The 26,522-nt window shown below is 53.1% G+C and overlaps 1 protein-coding gene across 3 annotated transcripts in view; it reads right to left on the bottom strand.

Moving 5' to 3' along the window:
• Positions 1–5,748: 5,748 nt before the first annotated feature.
• The window catches only part of C2CD2 (C2 calcium dependent domain containing 2), a 63,898-nt gene continuing 43,124 nt past the window's right edge, over positions 5,749–26,522 (bottom strand). For 2 of the 3 annotated variants that reach the window (XM_079923003.1, XM_079923005.1), the window contains 6 exons: positions 25,135–25,259; positions 24,474–24,648; positions 23,544–23,657; positions 20,998–21,125; positions 19,057–19,384; positions 5,749–10,786 (listed from right to left, as the gene is read on the bottom strand). In XM_079923003.1, the coding sequence (XP_079779129.1) occupies positions 10,137–10,786; positions 19,057–19,384; positions 20,998–21,125; positions 23,544–23,657; positions 24,474–24,648; positions 25,135–25,259 (1,520 nt within the window). In that variant the 3' untranslated portion in view covers positions 5,749–10,136. The remainder of the gene's footprint in view (positions 10,787–19,056; positions 19,385–20,997; positions 21,126–23,543; positions 23,658–24,473; positions 24,649–25,134; positions 25,260–26,522) is intronic. The other variant, XM_079923004.1, reaches the window with a different exon arrangement.

Here is a 26,522-nt window from a genome sequence, read left to right on the forward strand (position 1 = left end):
GTTTACACAAACAGGATGCAGGGTGCTCGGGGCGGGGCGGCGGCGGGGGGAGGCTGGGCAGCCCCGTCGCCCGAATCCTGGGGTCTGCCTTGCTAACCGCAGGAGCGGGGGGTCCAGGGACCCTCCCCATTCGCCCCCGGGGGCTGGGCCCAGGACGGGGGAGAGTGACATCACGAGGAACCGTCGGCGACGAGGGCGCCCGGGGGCGGGACCGCGGGCCGGGGGCCGGGGGCGGAGGACCCCCAGCGCCGCGCCCACGGGCGAGCGCGGCCCCGGCCCCGCGCCCCGAGCGGGCGGGCCTGGGGGAGCGGGCGGCGGGGCCCGCGGCGGGGCCGGCGGCGGGCGGGCTGGCGGCGCGCAGGGCGATCCCGGAGCGGCTCCGGGAAATCCAGCCGGGTTTTGACTCCGATCGCCCACGGTGCCCGCAGCCGGCGAATGTAACAAAGAACAGGCGGCATGGCGGCTGGACCGGGGCGGGCGGCGGGCCGGGCGGGGCCGGGGGCGGCGGGCCAGGCGGGGGCGCGCGGGGGCGGCGGGCCGGGCCGGGCCGGGGCGGCGCGTGCGGGGGCGGGCGGAGGGCGCGGGGCCCGGGCTTTACCTGCCTTTGGAATGTGCAGAGCGGGATCGGATCCGGACTCCGGGTTGCGATCCGCTCCGGAAACTACGCAGCACCGGAAGCCGGGGGGCGGTGGCGGGGCATTGTGGGAGTTGTAGTTCTCCCGGGGCGCGGGCGGCGTGGACGCGAGAGCGTGGGAGCGGACGGCCTGGACGGGAGAGCTGGGGAGCTGGCGGCCTGGACCAGGGGTGGGCGGTGTGGTCGCGGAGCAGGCGAGCGGGCAGTGTGGACGGGAGAGCCTGGGAGTGGGCGGCGTGGACGGGGAGGCGGAGGAGCGGGCGGTGTGGACGGGAAGCGGGCGGCGTGAACGCGGAGCGGACGGCCTGGGCGCGGAGGCGGGCAGTGTGGACGGGGAACGGTGGAGCGGGCTGCATGGACCAGCGAGCACCAGGGCGCGGGTCGTGTGGACGGAGGAGAAGGTGGCACAAACCAGTGGACCGGCAGCGGCTGCGGTGGACGCGGCAGCGGGGTTGCGGAGCGCGTGGACGAGGGGGAGCCGGAGCGGTGTAGACAGGACTGTGGCGGGGCTTGGGCGGCGTGCACAGGGCAGCGGCGAGGCGTGGACGGGGCGCGCGGTGAGCGAGTGGCGTGGATCCGGATCGGCGAGTAGAAGCGGGGCGGGTTCCGGCTGCCCTCTCCCCGAGACTGGAGGGAGCGTCGTGCGGCCACGCGCGGCCCCTTACCCGGTGGCGCAGCCGGGTCCCGCCACCCCCGGCAACTTTGCGCTGGCAGCTCGCGCAGGGCCCCTACCCACACCCAGTACCTTTCTTCTGATGGCTCCGTCGAGCCTGAATTCCCTGGAGGGGGCTGGGAGGGTTAGGTGCGAGCGGGGGTCGAACTTTTCTTTAAAACAGTTCTAAGATTTGCTGCCCAAGCATAATGATTTCTGAATCTAGCCCATGGACTGCTGCCATTCTTGGTCATCTTTCTGTCCACACAGTGAACGCTTGGAAGCCCTTGCTCTGCCCCCCAATTTCATGAATCAGAGCAGCTCGCTGGTGAGCGGAGAGCGGAGCATTTCAATCCAGGCCCAGTGAGTCCCCGAAGTCCCCGCCGTAACCACTACCCCACACTGCTCTGTGCAAAGTTTGCACACAGACCCAGGCTGCGAAATTGAGGCCAGAGAGCTCCCTGGCACTGAGTGTTTCTGCCCCTCCCTCCACCCCAAGCTTGGGGGCTGGTGTGGCCTCCTGACCCCCACCAGTCACAAAGTATTAGAAATAGAAGGGACCAAAGGGATGGCTTATCTAGTCCTGGTCTCTCATATTCAGAGATGTAAGCTGTCTTGTTCATTTATGCCTGGCAAAAAGCCTTCGTTAACAAAGTCAAAGAGAGGGACCAAACAGAGGGAAATGATTTGAAATTGGTATTAGAAAGGGCTCGTTCCCCTCATATATGTAAAGCTCTTAAGAACCATTAAGAAAACGATAAAGAACCCAAGAGAAAAATGAACAGTCTATGGACAGCGCACAGAAAATGCAATGGCTCCTATAAGCGTAGGAGGTGCTAGTCAACTGTATTGTTGCAGCCATGTATGTAAAGCAAAATCACAGTGAGATCATTTTTATCAATTACATTAGCAAAGAATTTTCGAAGTTGAATAGCATGATTTTGGAGAGACTGTGGAAAAACAAATGTTCTCATCCTTTCCGGGTGGGAGGTTTAACGGGTACAGCCTCCATCCAGGCCATTTGTTGATATCCACAGAAATTCTAGATGCACGTAGCCTTTAGCCCAGCAGTCCCGCCTGCAGGAATTTATCCTTCAGCCAGACTCACTTGTATTGGTATGTGTTTGAGGTTGATCTTTTTGGCTTGTGGGACCTTAGTTCCCTGACCAGGGATTGAACCTGCGCCCTCGGCAGTGAAAGCGCGGGGTCCTAACCACTGGACCGCCAGGGAAGTACCCATCAGCAGGGCACATCCTCAGGGAGTGGGGAGGGAGCCTGCAGAGTGTGCGGTGCTGCCGGGGCTCATTTCGCCGCCCCCCACGTTTGATGTTCTGCAGTGCCTTCCCAGTGGCATTCACGGTAGGTCTGCACCACAGCCTCCTACACCTAGATCACCTCACCTGTGTCCCCTCACCTCCACCCTGCTAGTGGCCCCCACTCCGCCTCCAGCGGTGAAATCCCAGCCCGCCGCCAGGCTTCTGTTCCTGCAACACATTCCCAAGATCTGCACTCATTCCCACTATCTTGGAACACGCTCCCAGGTTCTCCACCACCATCTCCCCGTCATTCAGGTCTTTGCCCAAATGTGCCCCAACTCCCAAGAGCCCCAAACTGACCACGACAGCTAATGTGCTCCCGCCACCTACACGCCCACCCCTCTGGTGACATCACGCACAATTCTCATCCCAGATGGCTGGTTCTCTGGTCTCTGCACACTAAGTACCTACTGTCATATAGACACAAAAACAGGTCGTTTATAGAAAAAAGTGTCAGGTCAGAGCCAGAGTGGAAGAGCAGACAAGACCTCAACCCCCCTAAAGCCATTTCTCATAGCAACGCATGCAGCCCAGGGCTGGGTCCACATTCCCCAAGGTCATTGCATCTTCAAAAGAAATCTCAGCCTGTTCATTATATTCTGCCTGTGAGGGCTGGAAATAATTCCTTTTAAGGCAGATTTGTAGCCAAAATTCTAAAGTTAAAAAAAAAAAAAAAAAAGGTTTGTTCCTGAAAGTGTCAAATTCTCATTGTTAACAACTAATGCAACAGGCCTTCACTGAATTCCAGGCAGAAAAAAAGGAAAACCACCTATAAAGGATGTCATGGAGGCAGTCGGGGAAATGCGAATATAGACTGTGATACTAGATAATAGTATTGCATTGATGTTAAATTGAAATTTTTTAACATTAATGTTAAATTTCCCAGACGTGATCATTGCATTGAACTATGACATGAAGATGCCTGTGTTCTTAGAAAAAGTCTTCTGAAGAATTTAGGGTGAAACATGATGTCCTCAAACAATAATTGATCGATTGACCGATAGATGCTGGATAGAGCAAATGCCGCAAAACTGGAGAATCTAGGTGAAGGGTATGTAGGTCATTCTGTGGGTTTGGAATTTTTAAAAATAAATTGGGAGAATTAAAAAAAAAACATAAACAGGGAAGAGCCTCCCTTATAGTCAGTGGATTTTCCTTCCTGAACAGAGACTAGCTGTGACGTTAAGATGTCATCAGTTTACCACGTGGCCCCAGATTGGGTGTCATGCTCTCAGTCCTGACATTGGCTTGCCTGACGTGTACTTTCCAACTAACTTGTCTCATCAGCTCTGTTTTTTTGTTAATTTAGATATAAAACTCCTTTGCTAGGGGACATTATGGATGTACATATCCTAAGCTTCACTTCTTTACACCACCTTTAGCTTCTACTTTCATTCTGGCTAATTCTTCCCATCCAGATAAAGAGAGAAGTAATCAGCGAATAATCTCATTCCTACTGTGTGCAAAGCAGTGCATCTCACTTTCCATCATTCTCACCCACAACAGGGAGCATTAAAGTTCAGGAGAGACTGCATAAGGCCACAAGTCCTTGGTCTCTCCAGTTGACACAAGGCAGTAGAGACTTGTGGTCACGAACATGGAGTCTCCAGCTGGACAACCTGGCTTCAAATTCTGGTTCTGCCACTAATCAGCTGTGTGATCTTGGGCAAGTCACCTAACCTCCCTGTACCTCAGTTTCCTAATCTGTAAAGCAGAGATAGATCATAACTCATGGGGTTGCTTCAAAGAGTATAAGGAGTCAGTATCTGTTAAACACTTTGCAAAATTCCTGGCACATAGTAAGTGCTCAGTTAGTACTGGCTATAATCACTGTGATCTCGAGTCTTTCTCTCCTGGTATTTCTCTAAAATACCAAGTAACCCAAGGCACCTAGGCAAGCATCCAACTTTATAAATATTGATGACATCAATATAATGAATAGTTTTTTTGTTTTTTGTTTGTTTTGTTTTTTGCAGTACGCAGGCCTCTCACTGCTGTGGCCTCTCCCGTTGCGGAGCACAGGCTCCGGACGCGCAGGCTCAGCGGCCATGGCTCACGGGCCCAGCCGCTCCGTGGCATGTGGGATCTTCCCGGACCGGGGCACGAACCCGTGTCCCCTGCATCGGCAGGCGGACCCTCAACCACTGCGCCACCAGGGAAGCCCCAATAATGAATAGTTTTGAGTGCCTGGCACATGCAGCTTGGCGATTTGCATTATGGACAGTCATGGTTACAGAGCCGAGGTGAGCAGTGGACAATGGTGAAAGTTGGTGCTTCAGGGGGTCTGGCCTTGGCAGCGTTCTCTTGAGGGCGGGCCACCGTGCAAGGTCCTTCGTCCTGGAGGCCAGCCCTCTGTGGTGAGCGAGCTGCATTTTCTTTTAATAAACGATTTATTGACATATACTCACAGCACCCTATATTTGTAGGAAGTGACCGAGATGAAGAGCAGCACGTTTTTTGTCACGTGCCGCCCCTCCATGTCTGGCTCTGTCCCCTGACCCTGGGCCCTGGTGAGTGGGGTAGGATGGGAGGAAGCAGACTTCCTATTTGAGCTTATATAAAGCTGTCTGCTGATGTCCATCGTTGCTCTAAGTGGGCACCATCCTAGACCCAGGGGATACGGGCACCTACATTCTTGCTGGGGTGCAAGTCTAGGAGAGAGTGAGGTGGAAGTGACAGGGACTGAAGGATGCCAACGGAAGTGCCCTGGGGCATCCGAGGTGCCGAGCACTTCATGCAGAAAGCAGGGCTTGTGTTTGGTTAGATCATAAGAACAGGGAGAAGTGCATCCTGGGGCCGAGGGGTGTGCATTCCAGAATGCCCAAAGGTGGTTGAAGTGGATACGTTTGGGCTGTACAGAGGGGATTGGCAAGAACAGTGTGCACCTGCAGGTGACCGCAGGAGATCAGGCTGGGAAAGCTGGCCATCCAGCAAGTCCCTCCAGATTCCTAGAGTGTCAGTGCAGAGTGGACCACCGGCCACACGGGAAGCAGCAGTTCAGTCCCAGGCCCCAGGATACCTTAATCCCAAACCAGTCGCAGCACCATCGCCACCTGCCACGTCCAGAGCAGAGAATCCAGGGTCTGAGCCCCGCTAACACTGGGGCTTTGCGTGGGCAGACTCTTCCTCTGAAATGCAGAGCTGTGCGTCAGTCTCGGCCCTCAAGTGACCACTCCACACCCGAAAGGACAGGCAGGGTCAGGACAGCGGAGAGGAGGGGTGGGGGGATGGGCGAGGGGCTGGGGTGGGTACCAGTTTTCTAAGTGCCAGGTGCTTGGACAGATCAGTGGGATGAAACTGCTGAAACAGGGAAGCTGATGACCAGGAGAGACGTGAGGCCTGCAGGGCTGGTGCAGGACGCTGTCTGTGCGCCCCTCCCGGCCGACCCGTCCCCACCCAGTAACCGTGGAGGAGCCCAGGCCAGCCTGGATGCCAGCCACCACAGAGCCCCACCTGGCCTATGCCCCTCTGACCCCGTGCAGGTGTCCACTGTGCACCCACCCTCGGGCGACTGCTGGGATGGGGCGATGACAACGAGGGCGATGGATGGATAAAGGCTTCACGCCCCGAGGGGACAGCACTCCTCATAAGGTCCCTGGGGATCATACAGGGTCACGTGGCCACTGGGGGACCCAAACCAAGCAGACCCTGACTGGCAGCACCTACAATTCACCAGAACCCCAAAGTTCACGGGAGACATGGACGGTCTAGTAAATGATTTTCGCCCCAGGCCTAAAGCAGGTGCTAAGTGACTTACAAATCACCTGAGGAGAATGTTAGGAGGACAGCTCCTGGTTTAGCCAGCTGACCAGGGTGGCGCCTGACAAAGGAAAGACCAGGATTCCGGCGCCTCAGAGAAGCCGCTGGACTCTGGGGACAGCGCAGGACTCGGCAGAAACGACTCAATGTTTAGTGTTGCGTGGGCACGTTTATTTCCTTCAAAGACCGTTCGTGTTCCAGCCACACCTTCCCCGCATGAACCCCACTGCACAGGGCTGGCGCAGGACCGCAGTCTGTTTTTAAAGCGCTTCCCAGGGATACAATCATCGTCGGGTAAAGTCATCGCCACACTTGGTCATCAAGCCAAACCTCTCCACATACCTGGAAAACCTCTTATTTTCTTCTTTAAAAAAAAAAAAATGTAGCTTTGATACGATATCGGGGGGGAAAAAACCCTACAAGCCTAAATTATAAACGGCACGTCACTGACCAGTTGGCAGCTGGGTGAATGGGGCAGTTTGTTGTATTTCAAATGCGTCCTCATCCAGAAAGTAGGAATGTCCCCCCCAAAAAAGGAACCAGAGAGGTGTAACCTGAGTTTGCTTCGCAGGACTAGCAGTGCTGGCGTCCCTGTGACGCCTGCTTTGGTCATCACGCCTTCGCAGGTTTGGGGCAGCAGAGGCAGGGTCTGGCGTCAGGTCTAGGCCGGCGCTGAGATCTGTTTTTCATCTGATGGAGTTAAATGTTCTGACTTCGAACATCCACCCACTTACACCGTCAGGTTTCAAGAGAGCCGAGATGGTTACTCAGAAAACACTTGAATTGAGTGGCAGCAGCGTAAATGAATCTTTCCCTTTCTGTTCGAGAAGAAAATCTGCACTATTCTTCTATAGGTGTGGCCAGCGAAACAGTCAAACACCTGGACAGGCACCCAGCTTGTGACGGGTCGGCAGCGGCGGGCCGGGTAGCCCTCTCTAGGAATCCAGGGCCGCTTGTGAACTTAAACTTGAGACCTGATTTAAATAAAGTGCTCGGTCTAAACCTTCTTCCTCACGGCAGGTTTTCAGCTGGAACGATGAGATGGGTACTTCTGTTGACGCTACGTGAAAACATACACGCACCCCTAAAGGTCCATTTCATTCCTCCGCGAAGAACACGGCTCGTCCTTCAACAAATCCAGGAGAATTGTTGACAGCTCATTAAAACCAACGTGACCAGCTGGTTCCGGACATACAGACGCACATTAACATGAGTGCTCGCGAGAAACTGCTTTCAGAACACCACTCTGCAAAGATTTCATCGAGACAAAACAGAAACCAAACCAAAAGCCCTCAGAACACTCCAGCACGTGGAAAAGGTAAGGGAATAAGGTGGCTTACAAATGAGTACGTTTTGCATTTGGTGTATAATCCAGATTGATGTTATGACATTTACTTTGACATAAATATCCTACATCATTAAAAACCAGATCTGGATAAACAGCTTGGAAAGGAAACATTCACAGTATCGATACAGCCCCTGTTCTCATGGTGCGACCCTGACCCTACGCTTCTTTTCTCTCATCCTATTCCCTGCTACGTTAGTGTCCTCCGTAACTTCAGAAAAAGCCATTTGATGGTGACTGTGTGTGTGTGTGTCTGGAGGGTAAGCTCTGGGATTGACTCAAATGTACAGGGTTCTTGATGTACATCCAACAGACACCAAGAAATACGCATCTCCCAGCAACACTGTCCCCCTCGTGTTAATCCACGCGCTTCTCACACACGGGGTGGACGCAGCCCACCTGACACATGCCCAGGACCCTGAAGAGGTTTCAAGTCACGAGGAAGCTGAGAGAGCAGAGCCCCGGATAAAGGGATGAAGCAGAGAACAGAATGCTCATGGGGTCATTCAGGAATGGGAACAGCTAAGACTTCTTTTCAGAGCGAGAAACTTGAATCTAAAACTCTTGACACCTTCACGCTTGAATAAATCAAGTCCATCTGAATTTCCAAATCAAAAACAAATTGTACTAACTACTTCTGATCAGTGCCTGAAATTCGACACACAATATCCTCTTAGAATTAATTCTGGAATGTCACAGGTTCTGTCGACCACATGAGAGAGAACAGTAATCCTTCAAGTAGAAGAGAACATTAATGAGACCATCGGTTCCAAAAGACTAGTAGCGATTACTAGCCTATGGGGACTAACTTGGTATGAATAGACTATATTTTGGAATACCAGGTGCTAACTTACAGCGATTATAATTGGAGTATAATCTTTGAAAGCAAACTATGCTGAAAAAGTCATTTTACAGTTACTCGATAATTCTTGGGATACCTAAGAATTTTAAATGTGCATTTTACAAAATTCTTAATGTAGTTTTCTAATCTCTCCCTCAAAAAAAAGGAAAGGAAAAAATTCTATAATTTTGATTTTTATAAAGGTTTTGCTCATCCATGGCTCTCTTACTCCTGAAATATATGTTTAAGGATTCACAAAAGCAGCTATAGGAAGGAACTCACCCAATTTCACATCTGTGACAGGAGCCAAGTTTTCATTGTAGCCTTTAAATCTTATTGGAGGAAAATGAATCTTACTCAAAACCTTTCACCCCGATAACAAGTGTTTTTTTTTTGTTTTTTTTTTTTCGGTACGCGGGCCTCTCACTGCTGTGGCCTCTCCCGTTGCGGAGCACAGGCTCCGGACGCGCAGGCTCAGCGGCCATGGCTCACGGGCCCAGCCGCTCCGCGGCATGTGGGATCTTCCCGGACCGGGACACGAACCCGCGTCCCCTGCATCGGCAGGCGGACTCTCAACCACTGCGCCACCAGGGAAGCCCAACAAGTGCTTTTTAATAAGCATGTCTCCTAAAAGTGTTTCATTGAGAAGGAGTGGACGATGTGAAAATTGTGAATGAACCCCAGGGTAACAGGGTACAGATGAGGAAAGTGGTTTGGAAGACACGTAGGGATATTAACATCGTGTGCTGAACTGACTGTTTTTTTCCACTGGAAATCAAAACAAGGGCATCCCAAGAGTTGCTAAACACAGTAGAATTCTGAAGAGCTCACAGAAGAAGCGTGACGCACGTTTGGCTCATTTGTTATTAAACTTCCATTCCTAAGACTCACATCTGAGACATAAAATAATTTCCTCTTTTGCCCTAAAAGTACTTTGTTTCGGCTATGGGCAATATTTGGCAAACCAACCTCGGACTGCAGAAAAACCATATGTGTGTGGTGCCCGTGTCCCTCTAGCTGTGGCCTATTGCTCCTAACTTCATCTTTTGGCGCTTCTGTGAACAAGGAGGCCGGACGGGAGAGAAACATTCCCTGTGTTGGCTGCTCTGTTCGTATTATTACAACTCTGATGCTATAGAGAAAAATATAAAAACCACATAAGGATTTATATATCTCCCACTCGTAGATAGGCTCAAAGCAAACTTAGAAAAGTGTTCAGCATAATATGCATAGGATATATTTAGTATTTGCATAATTTTTCAAGTTATATGGCTAATATCAAAGGCAAATGTCTTCCTACGTTTGTCAGTGTTTCCATTCCCATGGTAATTTCTCTTGCCTGTGTCCCACCCCTCAGTACTCAGGGCCGCCTGCACTTTTTATTCTGAGCAGCCAATTAGGAGAGGTGACCCATCCATTCCGTTCACAGTGACAGCACAGAGGCGGCCTCCTCTTTGTGATGTGGTCCAGGCACGGACCAAAGTTAGAGCATGGAGGGCAAAGCTTGTCCCCCTCCCCTGCCCGTCCACAGCCCCTTATGGTAAGTTCCATAGTTCACACAGTGGTAAATAGCCTTCTCCCATTTAACTTCAACTCTTAGACATGAGCACCGCCCACGCTGCAGAGCCGTCCGGTCTCGTGGCTTCCGGTGGCAAACTGGGCTTTGTAGGTTCTCTCCGGGGGAAACCTCCTGGCTGGAGACTCAGAATGTTTTCTGTTGGTTTTTCTTTCCCCTTTAAAAGATGAAATTGTTGGAAAAAACCCCAGCTAGACTGGGGACAGGGAGGCCGTCCACAACTCACGGGCCCTCTGGCTGTGTCCTGGCGGGTGGCTACGGAGGGTCCACGTCTGCAGCATCGCGGGGAAGGAGGCGCGTGCCGGCCTACGGGCAGGGGTCCAGGGGGGCGCCGTTTGCAGTGCTCTGGCCCCGGTGTCTGGAGAGCAGCTTCTTGTTCAGGAACCGGGCAAGCGTCGACCCCTTCCTCCGCAGCCCCGCCGGCTGCTGCAGGAACACCAGGTCGTTGTGGGACTGGCTCAGGCCGGGGTCTTTCTGCTGGTGCCGCCGGCGGAAGAACAGCTTCGCGCCCTTCCTTAAAATCCCTCCTGCAAGAGCAAGGCACGGGGTCAGCGGGGCTGCGGGTGAAAAGCCCGGTGGGCGACGCGTCCAGGAGGAAAGGAAGGCAGGCGGCTCCCTCCAGCGACTCTAATAGAAGGCAGCCTGTGACTGCAGCGCGCCTCCCTGTTGGCACAAGAAAGGCAGCTGGGTCTGGCCTGAGCACAGCACAGGTGCTTCCAAGGCGCAGTGAGCAGGTAGGTCACTTGGAGTCCATTCCCAGGCAGGCGTCTAGATCCCTGACTTTCAGAGACTCCCCATCACGAGGAGGGGTATAAACGGCAGAGTGCTTTGTGCCCCAGAAAGGACGCTCATGCTATTAAAACCAAATTAAGGACTCTGAGAACAATGGTATTCACTCTCTTAGGAAATTTAAGTAACATTTATTCTTTTGGGGAGGAAGATCTTTTACAACTTCAGATCCAGCACGTGTGTATCAGGCTAAGTCACATGAGATGTCTGTTACTTGACCACTTTAGACCTAAACCCCTCAATTTTGTTTGCTTCGACCTATCTGTATATGACGTCAAGTGGTGCAATATGAAATAGAAAAAAAATTAGCAGCGGCAATGATTTCCACGGCAATGGTTCCTTAAAGGTTAAATGCCAGCTAACATATCGATGGCCAGAGCCCACTAACCTGCTTCCATTTTCACAAACTAGTTTCACATCCTATGAACAAGGCTCAGGGGGATCAGGGGGCCCTTCCAGCCAGGCTGGGAAACCCATGACCGCATGCATGTAGGTGTTAGTGACTTTGAAAGAATGGCCTGACCATCTCAATCAGGAGCTTTACAGCTAATTTGGCAAAATCCATTCTTTTCACGACAGATACAAAGAATACTTCAACACCTACGACATACGCAGAAACCATCCTGGTTTATCCAGACGGGAGGCTGGAAGGCGTCACTTGCTTTTCTACGTGAAATGTATGGACAGTTGTGGAATCTGACTCAGCCTTATGCACAGACCCTTGCATAATCAGCACTTACCTCGGGAAAACCAGCACGCCTGTGACTTTAAGAGGCCATTTACTGGACCTGAACTTAAGGATGCATGTCCCAGGGGAGATATATATATATATATATATATATATATATATATATATATATGTAGAGCTGGTTCACTTTGCTGTACAGTAGAAACTAACACAACATTGCAAAGCAACTGTACTTCCATAAAAAAAATTTTTAAAAAGAAATTTTCCAATTAACAATGAAGAAAAAAAAAAGGATCGTGTCCTACTTGCTCTGCCTGGGTTAAGCAGCAGAACACAGCTCAAAGCTCCAGGAATGCGCCGAGTTTAACTTGGTCAAAGCTGTCCAAGAGATTTGTTTTTCATTTGCTCTTTGGGTCCAATCAACCTACTGCGAAGACTCACTCGGACATTTTCTACCATGGTCTAAAGCTGGAGGCGGTGTACGGGGGGCTGAGGAAGGCTGCAAAGGGATGAAGCAGAAGGGTGAGTATACAAGTGTCCGTGGCTTTAGGCTCAACGGGCTTCTCCTTGGGCCAGAAAGGTCTGTTCCGGGAGCCGTTCCAATCCCTGTAGGATGCAGCGTATCTCAAAAAACCACCGGGTAGGGTGTGTTACGGCAGGGGTCACCACCACCGACAGGGCTTGACTCTGGACTCTGGCCAGTCCCGGGGGCAGATGCAGTGATGCCCACCGGTCAGTTACCCAGCATATTGCAAGTCCCGGGGCCTCCCAGCCTGACCAGGTTACCTCAGATTGGGGGGGGGGACCTAGGAGGTATTTCTGACCTCTAGGTACCTGCTTTGGGTTAAGCTTGGAGCCCCCAAATAGCACGTGAATGGGGGGCTGTCACATTGGAACAGAGGAGAGGAAGGAAGGTCTGATGGACCTACTCCGTTAACCTGGACCCTAATGCCACACCCCACCCCCATCTCCCCGGGGCAGGGGGCAGGGGATGGAAGTGTGGAGAGGGGAACAGACCAGTCCGTCCCCCAGGCCAGCTGCAGATCTAGGGATGTGGAAGCCCGGCAGAAAGAGGATCTCCCCTGGAAGGCTCCATCTGCAAAGCCCATGTCATACACGTCCCTGTGGTGAAATTCAGTCTGGGGTCTGGAGCCAAGGTCTGAGGTGTGAGCGGGGGTGGTGTCATGGGCTGGATCGTGTCCCTCCAGAATTCTTATGTTGGGGTCCGAACCCCAGCACCTCAGAACGTGACCTTGTTTGGAGATACGGTCACTAAAGAGGCAATGAAGTTACAGTGAGGTCATTAGGACAGGTGCTAACCCAGTATGACTACTGTCCTTATAGAAACGGGAAATTTGGACAGAGACACACAGGGAGACGCCACGTGACGATGAGGGCAGAGCTCAAGGTGATGCGCCTGCAAGCGTCGGAGTGACAACGATGGTTAACAAACCCTCAGAAGCTGGGGGAGAGCCTGGGACAGATTCTCCCTCGTAGCCTCAGGAGGAACCAGCCCTGCCACACCTTTATCGTGGACTTCCAGCCTCCAGAGCTCAGAGAGAAGAAATCTCTGTTGTTTAAACCACCCCATCTGCGGTACTTTGTTACAGCAGCCCCAGGAATCTAACACAGACAAGAAAGGGCAGGGGAGGATGTGACTTAAGATGAGCGTCCTGAAGCAGCGGCCACGTCCTCCTGTTTATCCTCGGACCCTGGACGCCCCGTGTTAGATCAGGGCAGAGGGCAGATGCTACAGCCGTCTTCTCAGCCCCAAGACACGCTGGAGTCGGCCGGCAACCTGGAAAAACTCCAGACGTCCAGGTCCCAGCCCTGGGGAATCTGATGTGAGGGGTTCTTGGGAGACATCTGGACATCAGCATCTTTTAAAAAATCCCAGGTCTTTCTAACATGCAGCTGGGGCTGGAAACCATCCACCAAGGTCTGGTCAAACCGCCATCAGTACTTGGACACAGACTAAGGACACAGACGTCAGCACCGGGGACCAGACCAGAGGGCAGAAGGTAAGCAGGGCGTTCACTTTCTTCTACATAGTTTCCTGATGCCCCTTCACGTTTTAATATCTCAGGGCCATGCGGGACGGGGGATGGGGACATGGCAGCCTAGCCTGCAGGGCACAGCACCCGGTTCTGAAGGTCTGGCTTTGCACCCCGGATTGAGCGAGAAACCAGAACACAGGAACAGGCAAGGGGCAGCTGTGCTCAAAACTCCTTAAAAAGGGAGTCTGCACACTTCTGAGCGGTCGCTTTCTCTCGTTTAGATGACATTGCACCTGAAACGCCTAAACTTCAAATTCTCATCACATTAACATAAAACAGCAAGGACTTGCGTCCTGGGAGCAGAGCTGGTAGAGATGTGTTGGCCGTAACTGTTTAAACGGCCCTGCTGGCTGTGCTTTGTTTCAACAGCGTCCCCGCCCCAGCCAGCGCCATGTCGGCTACGGACCTGTGCTGCCCCGACAGGCCTGCCACGCGGTGTTTCTGTTCTTGGTCCTTACGCCCACCCTCTGGAGCAGGTGTGCTGTGCTGTTAACTTTGCCTGTTCAGCGTCACCGCCTGAACCGGATGCTGTCACGTGTATCCTGGTGTGCTTCGTCCTGTGGTCACGTGCACGGCTCACCAGGTCCGCGTTTCCCCTAACTTGACACCACTTGTCATGGCTTCTGTGGGGGCGTCGGCTTCTTGGACAGAGGACAGTCATGTGAGGGTGGGGCCCCGGTTACGTCTCCCAGCCACCTGAGGGTGCTCTTATCTCTTGCTTACAAATAGGGAAGCAGAGACTCGGAGGGGTGACGTGCTCGCCCTACAAAGCCGTGCTCTCGAGCCTGGCTCTCCTGTGCCGCTAAGGATGGCATCTGAGCTGGAAGTGGCCAGTAGGCGTCTGGAGCGCCCGTCTGCGGGTGGCCGCTGGCGAAGCCTCTGGAGGGCGAGACGGATGCCGCTCCCAGAGGGATCGCAGAGCACAGCCCTGCTCTCTGGGAACGACTCTGACAGGCTTTCCAGAATGATGTAAATCTCCCGAGAGGCATGCTGGCGGCCTGGGTAGGACAGAACATTCTAGCAACGTGAGCCCATCTCCAGGGTGCACAGACTAACTCGGCAAACATGAAATATAACCAGCACAAACAGAGGTTATTCCATTTTCATGACTAAATAAAAATGTTATCGTCCGTTTAAACTTGGCCAGTAAAGCACACGACCTTTGGGGTAAGTAATGCCGGAAGGACGTGGCCACAGGTGGGCTCAGCGGACGCTGATGTGGCCGCACCACAGGTGGGCGTGAGGTCGTAGCTCAGACGGGCCAGGGCCCCCTCGGCTGCTGGCAGGTGGCGCCGTAAGGCGCCGCTGTGACCAATGGACATCGGAGCTCGGTTTTCTGTGCCAGTTTGTCCCAGAACGCCCAGTGACTCCATCCCAGTACTGAGCTGAGTGCCGCAGGGCAAGGCTCCTGGTCGATGTGGTCCAGATCTCCCTCAGTGCCTGAGCTCTAGGAGATAACCCGGAGTGAGGTGGGTGGGCTTCCTCCAATCACTGAATGCCTGAGAACAAAAAGGAAGGTTCCCGGGGCAGAGATTCTGCCCCAAGACTGTGGCGCCAGCTCCTGCCTGCCCTGCAGATTTCAGACTCATCAACACGAACCGGTTCCTTGAAATACAGAACCTATTGGTTCTGCTTCCCTGGAGAACCCTGGCCGAGAGAAGAACTCCAGTTTGGTATGTCACAGTTGACTCTGGGCCCACAGAATCTGTCACCCTTTGCTGAAAGGGAAATTCACATCAATGGGGCAAGGCCGCTGGGGCCGTTTGGGTTTAATAAGCCCACCTCCTTCACTCTGGGCTACCTCATCCGCACAACAAGAAGCAAGACGCAGGCCTCACTCCCAATCTTAAAGATGCCTGAAGGTAAGATCTGGAAACAGGTTATGTGAAATTTCAGGCAAAGAACCAAAATCTTAGATGGGACAGGGAAGAAAACAAATCTTTCCCGGGTTCTAAAAACAATCATAAGACTAAAGGTTAATACAAAGACATCATAAGGCTAAGGTATAAACAGATATATGAAGGAATTAAAAAGAATTATTCTAAATTATAGCTTTAATGTTGCAAACATTCCCAAATTTATTCCCACTCGTCTCAGTTCAACAGACGTAAATTGCTCATTGAAGAATGCATCTTAACATCTTATAGGTAGGAAAACAGTGACCAAAAGCAACCTTATAAATTATAGTTTGCTGCCCAAAGAACAGCTTTAGATTACAAGGGGAACCACGGAAGGCCCAGTTACAGAAGTGACGACTTTTTAGCACCAAGGACGATTAAGGGAGTCGGTCTGTCTGAATTTCTTGGCGAGGTGGTTTTGTCACGTCAGCTAACACAGGGATGCCTTCCCCTGAGATGATGACCCTCTACTACCAGACCAGGGCACTTTGAAGGAGGAAGATGGGAAAACTGGCACCCGGGGACGGTCCAAGTGGAAAGCGATGGGAGGGAAAAGGAAGAGGGGGAGGGGTGAACTTCCGGCTTAGTTACGATATGTGCTCTTCTCATAGCAAGGCTATACTTAATTAAAAATATATATATATAAAACAAAAATAACTTACTGTGTAGGCAATTAATTCTGGTTGGCATAGCGATCCTCTTAAGTTAAAGGGCATGAGCAGGGATGGAGAGAAGGAAGAGGTGAAAAGAAAAGTTTGCAACAGCAAAATCAGAACGAGAGACGGAAGAGTTTGAAGCATTTGCGTTATACACAACATGGGACGTTACTGCGCAGTTTGCTTGGAGAGATTTGTTTTTTCCTTTTTAATATTTTTCAGAGTCTCCACCAATGCTTCTGTTCTTACTTGTGGTAAAATACACATCACATAAAATGCACCACCGTAGCCGGTTCTAAGTGTAGAGTTCGGTTGTATTAAGTACATTCACGTATTTGTACCAGCACATCAGTGCTTTGCTAAGCTAAAAATGAAACCAAATTTGAGGAATGCATTTCCTGTCCCGGCTGCATCATGACCACACGTACATTTCCAATCAGCAGGGTTCCAGGGGAATGCTAAATAGGCAGTCTTGGAAAGCTAGAGCCAACTCCTTCCTATGACAGGGGATGCAGGTGGTTCTTGAACTGAAAAATAGGCTTCAGTTTACAAAGGAGAGAAAACTCCACAGAGCTGCCCCCTAGATCACCAGTTTGGAAGAAATTCTGGTGGAAAAGGAAAACTATTTGGTACCCATAAAGCGTAATCATCTAAGGTTCTGACAGTATCTCGTAGAGATGCCGAGTGCAAATCTCTCAGGAAACAATGGAATGAAAAGCAATTTTTAAAACGCTGCCCAGTGTGTCCCTTTAAAAGCTCCCGGGTCTGTGCAGCGCTAAGAGTGAGGTGCATGACCGCTGGCTCAGCGTCCGTGCCCGGCCCCAGCTGCCAGGCCTCAGGGTGGAGCAAGGCACACCTGCCGGCACCAGGTCCCCAAGAGTGAGGGTGTCATCCACCTGGCCGGTGACGGGAGAGGAGCGGGGTGGCCAGGACACAGCAAGGACGGAAACCCAAGGGAAAGAGCTCCCCGGAAGGGACAGCAGGGGGAGGGAGGGAGGCAGGGCAGGAGGGATGGGATGAAGGAGCAGCGGTCTCCGAACGGGCCCGGGGTGGTGAGGCTCGGCCTTCCAGAATGAACGGACGGCGGGCGGGAGGGGGGGGCGGGTTCTGTGAGAAGAGGAGGTGGCCTGCTGGTCCATCAGGTCACAGACAGGGCACCCCACCTGCACTCCACCCTGCCCAGCGCCCACCTGCCTTCCTCAGGTCCAGGGGAGCCCCCTTGGGCTGCTCTGGCCCTAAGACAAAGCCCAGGCCGGGGGCACGTGCCGGGCTGTGTACCAGCGGCCGGGCCACCTTTTCCAGAACAGAAGCCAGGGAGCCACCACAGAGGGCGGTGCTCACTGCCGTGCTGCTCCCGGCCCCCCGACAGGGTCCTCGGGATGAGGGGCCAAGCCCGGGAGGCAGGCAGATAGAGCCCGATCTCCATCGCAGGGTCTGGAAATCACACCCAGGAACCTGCTTCTTCCTCTCTCTCCGCCTCTTCCTTGGCCTCCACCCCGCCTGTCCCGCTCTGCTCCGGCGAGGGGTGGGTCATGGGGGAGCCCAAGAAGCGAACGGGAAAGAGGAGGGCCAGGCAGGCTGCCGACCTTCCCCGGCGGGGCTCTCGGCTCGGCCCTGGGGACGCTGGGGCCACGGGATGCTGTGGTGGGGTGCTGAGCGCCATCCCTGGCCTCCACCACCTGAACCCCCAGCACCCTCTGCCCCCAGCTGTGCCAACTGAAACGGTCTCCAGCCATGGCCGGTGCCCCCCGGGGAGGGGGCACGATCACCCCACGTAGGAACCCCTGGTCCGTGGCACCAAGAACAGAGCAGCTCCCCAAGGCTCCCGACCCGAGTGGCCGAGACTCCTAATGTCCACACTCGCGGGGGAGCCGGGACCTGGTGCAGAGCTGCACCCAGGACTGCTGGTTGGGCTCCGGCCCCTGCCTGGGCTCTCCCGGCCTGTCCTCCGCACGGGGCTCTCCTATTACCGCCTGGCCGGTGGGGTTCTCGGGGAGGTGGGCGCACGTGGTGGGCACATCCCCATTTACAGAGGAGGGAGCTGAGACTCAGTGAGTCTTGAAGCCTCATATCCAGAACTGGCCCGAGCCTCTGGACTACATTCCCTCGGCAAGTATCTTCAGGTCACCATCGTGCCAAAGCGCCGTCTGGGGAAACTGCACGCGTTGAAGACGCTTACAGATTTACAGCACTGATTAGCGCTAACGGGAAACGGTCGCTTATTCCAATGCAGTGATTCGCTCACCACTGCACACATACTAAGTTAATGGCTAAGTTTCTAGGGAGCTCCTCTCCCCGTGGACCCTGTCAGGGTCGAGTGGGGAAGTCTGGTTTGCTTTCCGCTGGGCGGGGGGAGTCTGAGAGGCACACAAGGGGAGGGGTGCCCATCTCCGCAGCTGAGGGAAGCCCAGTCTCTGCCCGGCTGGCCTCTTTGGCTCAATCGTGGTACCTGGCTCTTGGTGACCCCTCTCAATGCTCTGGATACTTCTACTCCTGCGGGGAGGAGTGCCCAGACAGAGGAAGGGGCGCTTCTAGCCATGAACACGAGTTGCCTCCACAAATGAAGCGAGACGACCCGGCCGCTCACACTGGGAAGGATTCTGAATGCAGCCCGCACCCCCTGCCCCTGCCCACGGGCTCTAAATGGGCTCGGATGTTCAGCGCAGGTGTTTCTGCAGGTGTAGGGGTGCTGAGCGTGGGGTGCCCTTGTAGAGGAGAAGGGAAGGAAAGCAGCGGGTGAGAACTTGCTTAGCTTGGAACTAGTAGGAGAGCAAAGCCGTGGGGCGGGGGGGAGCGGTGGGGAGTGAGGAGGGGTGGGCAGGGCGGGCACGGGAGGGGCTGGTACCTTTACGCTTCTGGGAAGTGCCCGGCTCCAGCTCAGACACACTCAGGGAGTGCTCCGACAGCTCATCCCCAGCGGGGTCCCGCGGGGCCGGGCCACCCCACGCGCCGGCCCCGGCCGGTGGCTCCTCTTCCAAGTCCCAGGAATCCAGCTCAGTCTCCTGGGGCTCCAGGGCCAGTCGGGCCCCTGCGGGGGTATCCTTCCCCTCCTCGGGTGGGGCAGGGGCCACGGCCGCCCCTGGCTGGTCCGGGGCACCCTTCTGGCAGGTGCTGTCCATGGAGGCTGCGTAGTCCAGCATCAGGGAGGCGTCGTTGTCCTGAGATAGTGAGGTCTACCCGGGGGGTGAGAGACAAAGTCAGGGTGAGGAAGATGCCAAGGATACTTGGAAGAAGCAGCGGGCGAGGAGAAGCCTCAGCAGCCCTGTCCAAACATCCTGGCTGGCGGTTTCAGCGTCAGAAGGCACCCCGGCCCTCCAAGGAGGCAGGTAAGGGAAGCATGGGCTGAAACGCAGTGGACGAAGGTCTCCTGTGGCAGAGGGTCGGCCCGAGGTCGCAGGCTGGGGGGGTCTGGGGGAAGAGCATCCTTCCTACGTACGGGCTGGCAGACAGGGTGACAGAGGATGTGAGCTCCGGGGTGCCAGATTCGATTTATCTTTAACCTTTGTTCCTACAGCACTTTTGTGTTTCCTGCAAGGAGGAACTGACCGCTATGCACTTTGTATCCTAAGAGTTATATTTATACGTAAAGGAGATGTAGGTGCTTGGGGGTGGGAAAGTGGTTCGCTGGAGGGCAGGAAAGTGGCTGCAGGGACATGGCGGTGGGGGGGGCGGGTACCTGGGGGCCGGTCTGCTCTTCCTGATCTGCGTGGCAGTTGCACAGGAGAGTCTGCTAAGTGATAGGTGACAACTGCCCTTTTCTGAGCCAAGTCAGAAGTGCCCACTGACTCAGTTTGGGAGAATTTTGTCATCAGCAAAGATATTAACTGCAGTCGGTTGGATGGACTAAATGATCTAGAATAAAATCTCAGAGAAGGCACAGAGGAGGAGACGGTCACGAGCCTTGCCCTTATTTCACTCATTTATTTATTCATCCTAAAGAAAAGCGCCATCCAGGCGCTTCCAGGGACGCCATCGCCCCCTGCTGGCTGCCTCTGGAAGCGCACGCAGGTAAGCCCAGAGACTCACCCGGCCCCTGGACACTAAGGCCACATTGGTGACTCACCTCTGGCGCCTCCCAGGACCTGTTCTGGCTCCTCGCCCAGTAGCCAAGGGGTCAACTGTCATCATGCCCTCCCGCCCCACCCTCTCATGCCCTCAAAGTATCAACCCACCCTCCGTGTCCAAAAATTCATCTTCCTCATCCTCTCCCAGCTACCCAATGTCCCACCGACCCCTCCATTGCTCACATTCTCCTTGCTTGTTCTGAAACGTTAAAAAGGGTAAGGGACTGTAATGTGGGCCCTTGCCTGCCCGGCGTCCGCCAGGGACGCCTCGCACCCGCCAGCTGCTCTGGACAAAGGTCACAGAGCAGGAGAAGGAAGCAATGGGGCTCAGGATAAGTTTTAAAACAAGCTTCGTTTCTCTGATCGCGAAAGGCATACACATTCACTGCAGAATGGAAACGGTTTGGAAACGTGTAATGTGTGAAGTGAAAGCTCCCCAGGATGGGGCAGCCACGAGGGTGGAGGTTCTGCCCCAAAGGGGAGTTGACATCACGCTGGTCTTTTCTCTTTCAATAAGTTTTCTTCACATGATTGACCAACCTCTCGACAACCAAAGCATCCCCGGTCAGAAACTTTCAAGTTTCCTTCCTCAGCAGGATAAGCTGCGTCACGAATGACCCCTCGTGGGTGAGGGAATGTAAGCTGACATTTGGGGGTGGAGCTCGCCGGAGCTGATCACGGGCTGGGGACGGGCTGACGCGGGGCGAGTGGCAGAGGCTCACCTTGGAGACCCCAGATATGACGATCGTGCTCTTCTTCCGCGGGGATTTGAGCTTCAGCTTCGAGGACTCGCTGAGCTGTCGGATGGCGACTTCGGCCACCGGGTCGGCACCGCTCAGCACCAGTAGCTCTGCCGGAGGAAAAGCGGGCGTGAAGCACGTTAACGAAATCTGAAGCTTTGGCAGGAACTTCTGCAGCGACAGATTTGGTCCTTAAGCAGGGGTGGCAAATATTTTCTGTAAAGGGCCAGACAGTGACTTCGTGGGCAGCCGGCCCGTCACAAGTACTGCAAGCTGACTTGGAAGCTAGGAAGCAGAGGCCGGATGTCAAAGTGTCCACGGCTGGGTTCTGGGGAAACTTCATGAGCAGGACAGGTGACGCCCCTGGGTCTGGAGCTGATGCTCTGTGGTTACACACACTCACCGAGGTGTACGCTTCAAATCACGCACTTTAATGAATGTAAATATGCCTCGATTGAGGTGAAAAACAGAAACCTCTGAGCTTTGGGGAGACTGTGAACTTTGAAAGGCAACGCAGCTACTCCCTGGCCCTCCCAGGAGTGGTTGAACACAAAAACTAGTGTTCAGGGTGACCGAGGGCTGGTTCACAGAAGCTGCTTCTTCCCAGGGTTAATTCCACACCCGGGCCAACATCCGGGGAGGGCTTACACGGACCTGTGCCCTGCAAGGAGCTCCGTGCACATCATTTCAGGTAATTAACCGCAAGCCCTCTGAGGGAGGTGCCTTTCAGTTTCCATTTGAGAAATGGGGCAGGTAGGAAACAGCCAGGTGGGCGGCGGAGCTGAGATGCCCCGCCAGGTCTCTCCCACGCAGAGCTGCTGCTGGAACTCACACTAAGGTGTCTGCTGCAGCAGGAAGATGGAAAGGACAATGGGATTAAGGGGCAGGATGTTACCAGGAACTTTTTCTCAGTCTGGCCTCGACCCGCTGACAACAGATGCTACATTTTGTGTGTGTGTGTGTGTGTGTGTGTGTGTGTGTGTGTGTGTATTTTAATGACTTAAAACATACATTGATATCCCACAAAAGGAAGATCAACTTTTTTTGGTCAACATATACACATAAAACTTTATGATAACTTTCAGTTAAACAACAAAAAAATTTATGATATCAACTCAAAGTAGTAAAGGAATTTTAATTCCTGAGAATGTTTTTTACAGAAAAAGATTTCTCAACTTAGAACTTCCTAGAAAATGTCTAGGTCAATGCTAGGAGGGTTTAGAAAGGCCCTTAAGAGAAGGCCAGCCCAGCATCTTTCTCGGAAGTAGAGGTGGATTTGGTTTCAAGAAACTAGGCCTGTTGGAAGTGATAAAATGGAAGAAATCCTTTAGGAATCACTGGATGTAAGATACTATTAAAATCTCTCTAAAAACACAGACGCTACATTTCCCAAGGCAGTGGCGAGGGACCAAGCGGCTGAGAACTCTGTGGCCGCCGACCTGGGGGGGAAGAGCGGGATGTGGTGAGGACGCCTGGGGAGAGGGCTGCGCTGTGAGTCCCAGGCCGTGGGACACCCGTCGGGGGGGCGCGGAGCCCAGAGCTTCTGTCCCTCCTCGGCGAGCCCGTCCAGGTGCCAGCTGTGCCTGAGGAAGCTTGCAGGGCTCCTGGCTGCACGGTGCGGGCTGCCAGCACCCACAGACCAGAGGGGCAGCCACAGCAGGGATGTCAGCCCGCGGGGAAGGTGCCCCCGTGGTACAAAGCAGGGCTGAGACAGGGCCCCCAGGAGCGGCCAATGAGGGGCACTGCTTCTGTCTAGGATTTTGCAGCTGGGGGGCCCCTGCAGCTTCCAACCAGGGAAGCTCCCCCAGGGAAAGAGGCAGTTTTCCACTTCCGCCAGGTTCGGAGAACACACGGCCATCCCAAGACAGCAGGCATCACGTGAGAGCTGCCTGCCCACTGCCTATCCCTCCCTGTCCTGTCCTTGACGTTGGCAGGGTCAGAAACGGGACTCAGTGGACGGCGGTGGGGAGAAGCTGCCCACCCAGCCCTTCTCAGACTGCAGGTCACACGTGAGCGAAGGGAGAAAATTTAACCCCCAAATTTAGATGATGCTCTGATTCCAAGAGACAGTGACACAGGCGACCATAAAAGTGGGAAATCTGCTTTCAGAGTTCCAGGGGAGACTAATCCTATTAAACAGGTTTCAGGGGACAGTGGGGGACAAAACAAAGTTGCCTTTATGATTATGGCCCCCGAGTCCTGCTTATTTTATGACATCCGCGGAACTAGTACGTTGAATAAGAGAAAAAATAACATTCAGAAATTTGACACAGTGAGGCACAGCTGGCTTTTTGCGCTTCCTTTGTTCAAGTGTTCCCTAAGACTTAAGGCAGGGATGCCAACGCCACACCTGGTCTTCCGTCGACTTCCATTTCCCTTCTCTCCTTCTAGATAGTTCCTCACTTACTTTATTAAAACACCTCTCCCCAAACTCTACAAAGGAAAAGCGTCCTTCTCACCAGATGTGGGGCTCGAGGGCAGAGCCTGAAGGAGCTGAGCAGGGACCATCTCGAGTGGCCTTGCGTTACCTGTATCTGAGGAAGAGAACATCTTGCTGACGGGGGCGCCGTGGCAGGAGATGGCCTGGATGGAGATGTCCTTCTCGATGACCTTCACCTTCACAGGTGTCCTCAGGGGAGATTCTGCCCGGGAGACATCCTGATTACAACAGCCCTCCGAAAGCTGTCTGACTCTTACAGTTACCGGGAAGTGAAATCACACCTCACTTCAACTCTACATGCAGTTGGAAAAGGTAAGAGGCAAACCCTAAGATATTTTTAACAACCTCTCTGATTCTTTTTTTGGGGAGGGGAGGAATGCCCAAAAGGGGCATTGGAAGCCCAGGTTTAAATAAAATTTCAGAAACCTTTTGATTAAATTGGAATCTCACTTTCTGTTTTGCATTCAAGAACAGTGCCAGGTGATTTATTCTGGGATGATAATACTCTTGTACAGGCAGGAACACATTATAAATTAAAAAAAATAATAAATCATACACTTATACAGAAGTTGTCTCCAGGGCGGTGGCCATGGGGACAGGTACAGAATTCGGCTAGATGTAAAATGACTGCACGTCAAGCCTTCGAATGAATGGCTTTTACCATAAGAAACTCTATGCTGGCCGCTCACATCTAATGTTTCAAGATAGTGTGCTGTCCCCACGTAAACCTCATGGAGTACTTAATGGAACGGGATATTTCATCTAGTACCTAGATCTTACCTTCAGAATTCACTACAGGTTTGAACCTTGCTTTGGCTTGTCATGTGTCTGACAAGATAGAAAGATAATTGTCTGAAAAAAATAAAAGCTATGCAGAAGCCTTGCCAATTCCCTTTCTTCCCGTACCAGGACATTTTCTTACAGATAACCCTGCAGCCTACAGCGCTCTGCAGTTTATAGAGGCAAGACATTTACAGGGGAGGCGTGACTTCAGAGTTTCTGCGGGGAGGAAACTCACCGGAGCTCAGCGGGGACGCCCTCCCTGCATCGAAGCGAGGCTTGGTTTTCACGGCAGTTACAGTAGTGACCACGGTCCCGCACGGCATCACCGTGCGGTCTTTTTCTATCTTTGCAGCAGGAACAGATGGAGGCAGTTGCCAGGATTTCGCCTCACCGGGTTCTATGTAAGAAAACTGCAGAGAGGGCTGGTTACATGCTTCGTAGTCAGCGCAGACGGACACCCCGCCACGGCGCGCTGCCTGCCTTTGCGATAACCTCTGATGTCTTTAGCTGTCGCTTAGTATCATAAGTAACTTATAATTAACCGATTTCCCCGGAACTGACACAGGATGATGAGACCCGGGCTCAAACCCAGCCACTCAGCACACAATGATGGGAACAAAAGCTGGAGAACCAAACGAAATAAAAGAGTCCTTTCTGGGCTAGGCCTGCGTGAAAGGGCATCACGGAAAGTTACGTCAGGTAGACAGTGCAACGCAACCCTGGGCAGGAAGCAACCCATTCATGTCTAGAAACGCCTGGGAGGAAACATCAGGTCTTGGACAAGCCCCTTGCTTTACGTTGAAGCGAGAGCAAGACCCTGACAGACATAAATGAAGAGGTCCCTTTTCTCGAGTGGGTTGAGCTGGGCCTGGGCATCGTAGAGAATGACGTCATACCTCTGCAGTGACCGAACCCAATGCTGAGCTGCCTGAGGAGGACCCGCTGGTCAGCGTAAAGCTCTGTGGCCCAGAAGGCTGCTTCTTGAACAAATCCAAGGGGACGGTCGTCATCGCCAACAGAGCTAAAGAGACAGGGGACAAACGGGGAACATCGGGGGCGTCTCCATGGGGTTCCACAGGAACAGGATGCCCACGAGCGGCTGCAACCAGAACCAACTCTGGACACACGCCCGGCTCACTGGGAGAGGCTCCCATTTCAGAAAGCTTTAGAAAAGTCAAGGTCATAAAAGACAAAGGAAGGCTGTGGAACTGTTCCAGACCAAGGGAGGCTACAGATGTGACCATCAAGAGGCAGTATCTGATCCTACACAGGACGGGGAAATACTGCCAGGAAGGACCTCAGGGGCTTGGCTGACGGAAACTGGAATCTGGGCAGTAAAGAAGTGGACCAGTGTAACTCAGGAAGCTGATAACTTGCTGTGGACAAATAATATCCCTACTCTTAGGAAATACGCACTAAAGAATTGAGGGTAAAGGGCCAGGATGCCCGAAACTTACACTCACGTGGTTCACACATTTACCCTCGGGGGTGTGTGTGTGTGTGTGTGTGTGTGTGTGTGTGTGTGTGTGTAGACAGACAGAGAGAGCAAAGTGAGAGCAACCAGCAATTGTGAGTACAAATAATAAAGGAAATGGGGCAAGATGTTAAAAATATATGAGCCTGAGGAAAGGTTATATGGTTGTTGTTTGTTCTGGGTTTTGTGTTTTTTTTTTAAGTTTGAAATTTCATAGATCCCATCAGGCTGGACTGGAATGAAATTCCAATGGAGCCAACAGGGGTGGTGCCCCAGGAATGGATTAGGAAAACAGTGGTTCCGCCCCGTGTTCAGACCACACGCCCTCTCTTGGAATGTCAGTTCTTATCTCAGGGGCATCTGAGTTATCTCTAGACTACAGAACCAGGGAAACTGCCTCAAAAATCCTTGCCACTACCCAGGAGCTTGAATTGTTTTTCCTATGCCTTTGTGACTTTAGGAGGTAACCAGATGGCTAGGTTTCACAGCTGAATAAGCCGGGGAAGGGTCACCTTTCCCAATTCTGGTACGTTCATAGGGATTCCTAAAAACCTAATAAATACTGAAACTACTGATTTACACACATACACACCAGGTCCACGCTCACTCGTGATTTTTACCTCTATTCGTTGCTGACTTGTATCTAAAGCATGTGTCCAAGTTAAGCTGCTATGGCTTATTCTACAAGGAAGAGTCAGCTGTAATTCATGGAGACAGAGCGCAGAAGGGTGGGGGCCAGGGGCTGGGGGAGGGGCCTGGGGAGCGAGTGTCTGATGGGGACAGAGTTTGGGTTTTGTAAGGTGAATTCTG

Source organism: Stenella coeruleoalba, assembly GCF_951394435.1.
Source record: "Stenella coeruleoalba genome assembly, chromosome: 5".
Classification (NCBI taxonomy): domain Eukaryota; kingdom Metazoa; phylum Chordata; class Mammalia; order Artiodactyla; family Delphinidae; genus Stenella; species Stenella coeruleoalba.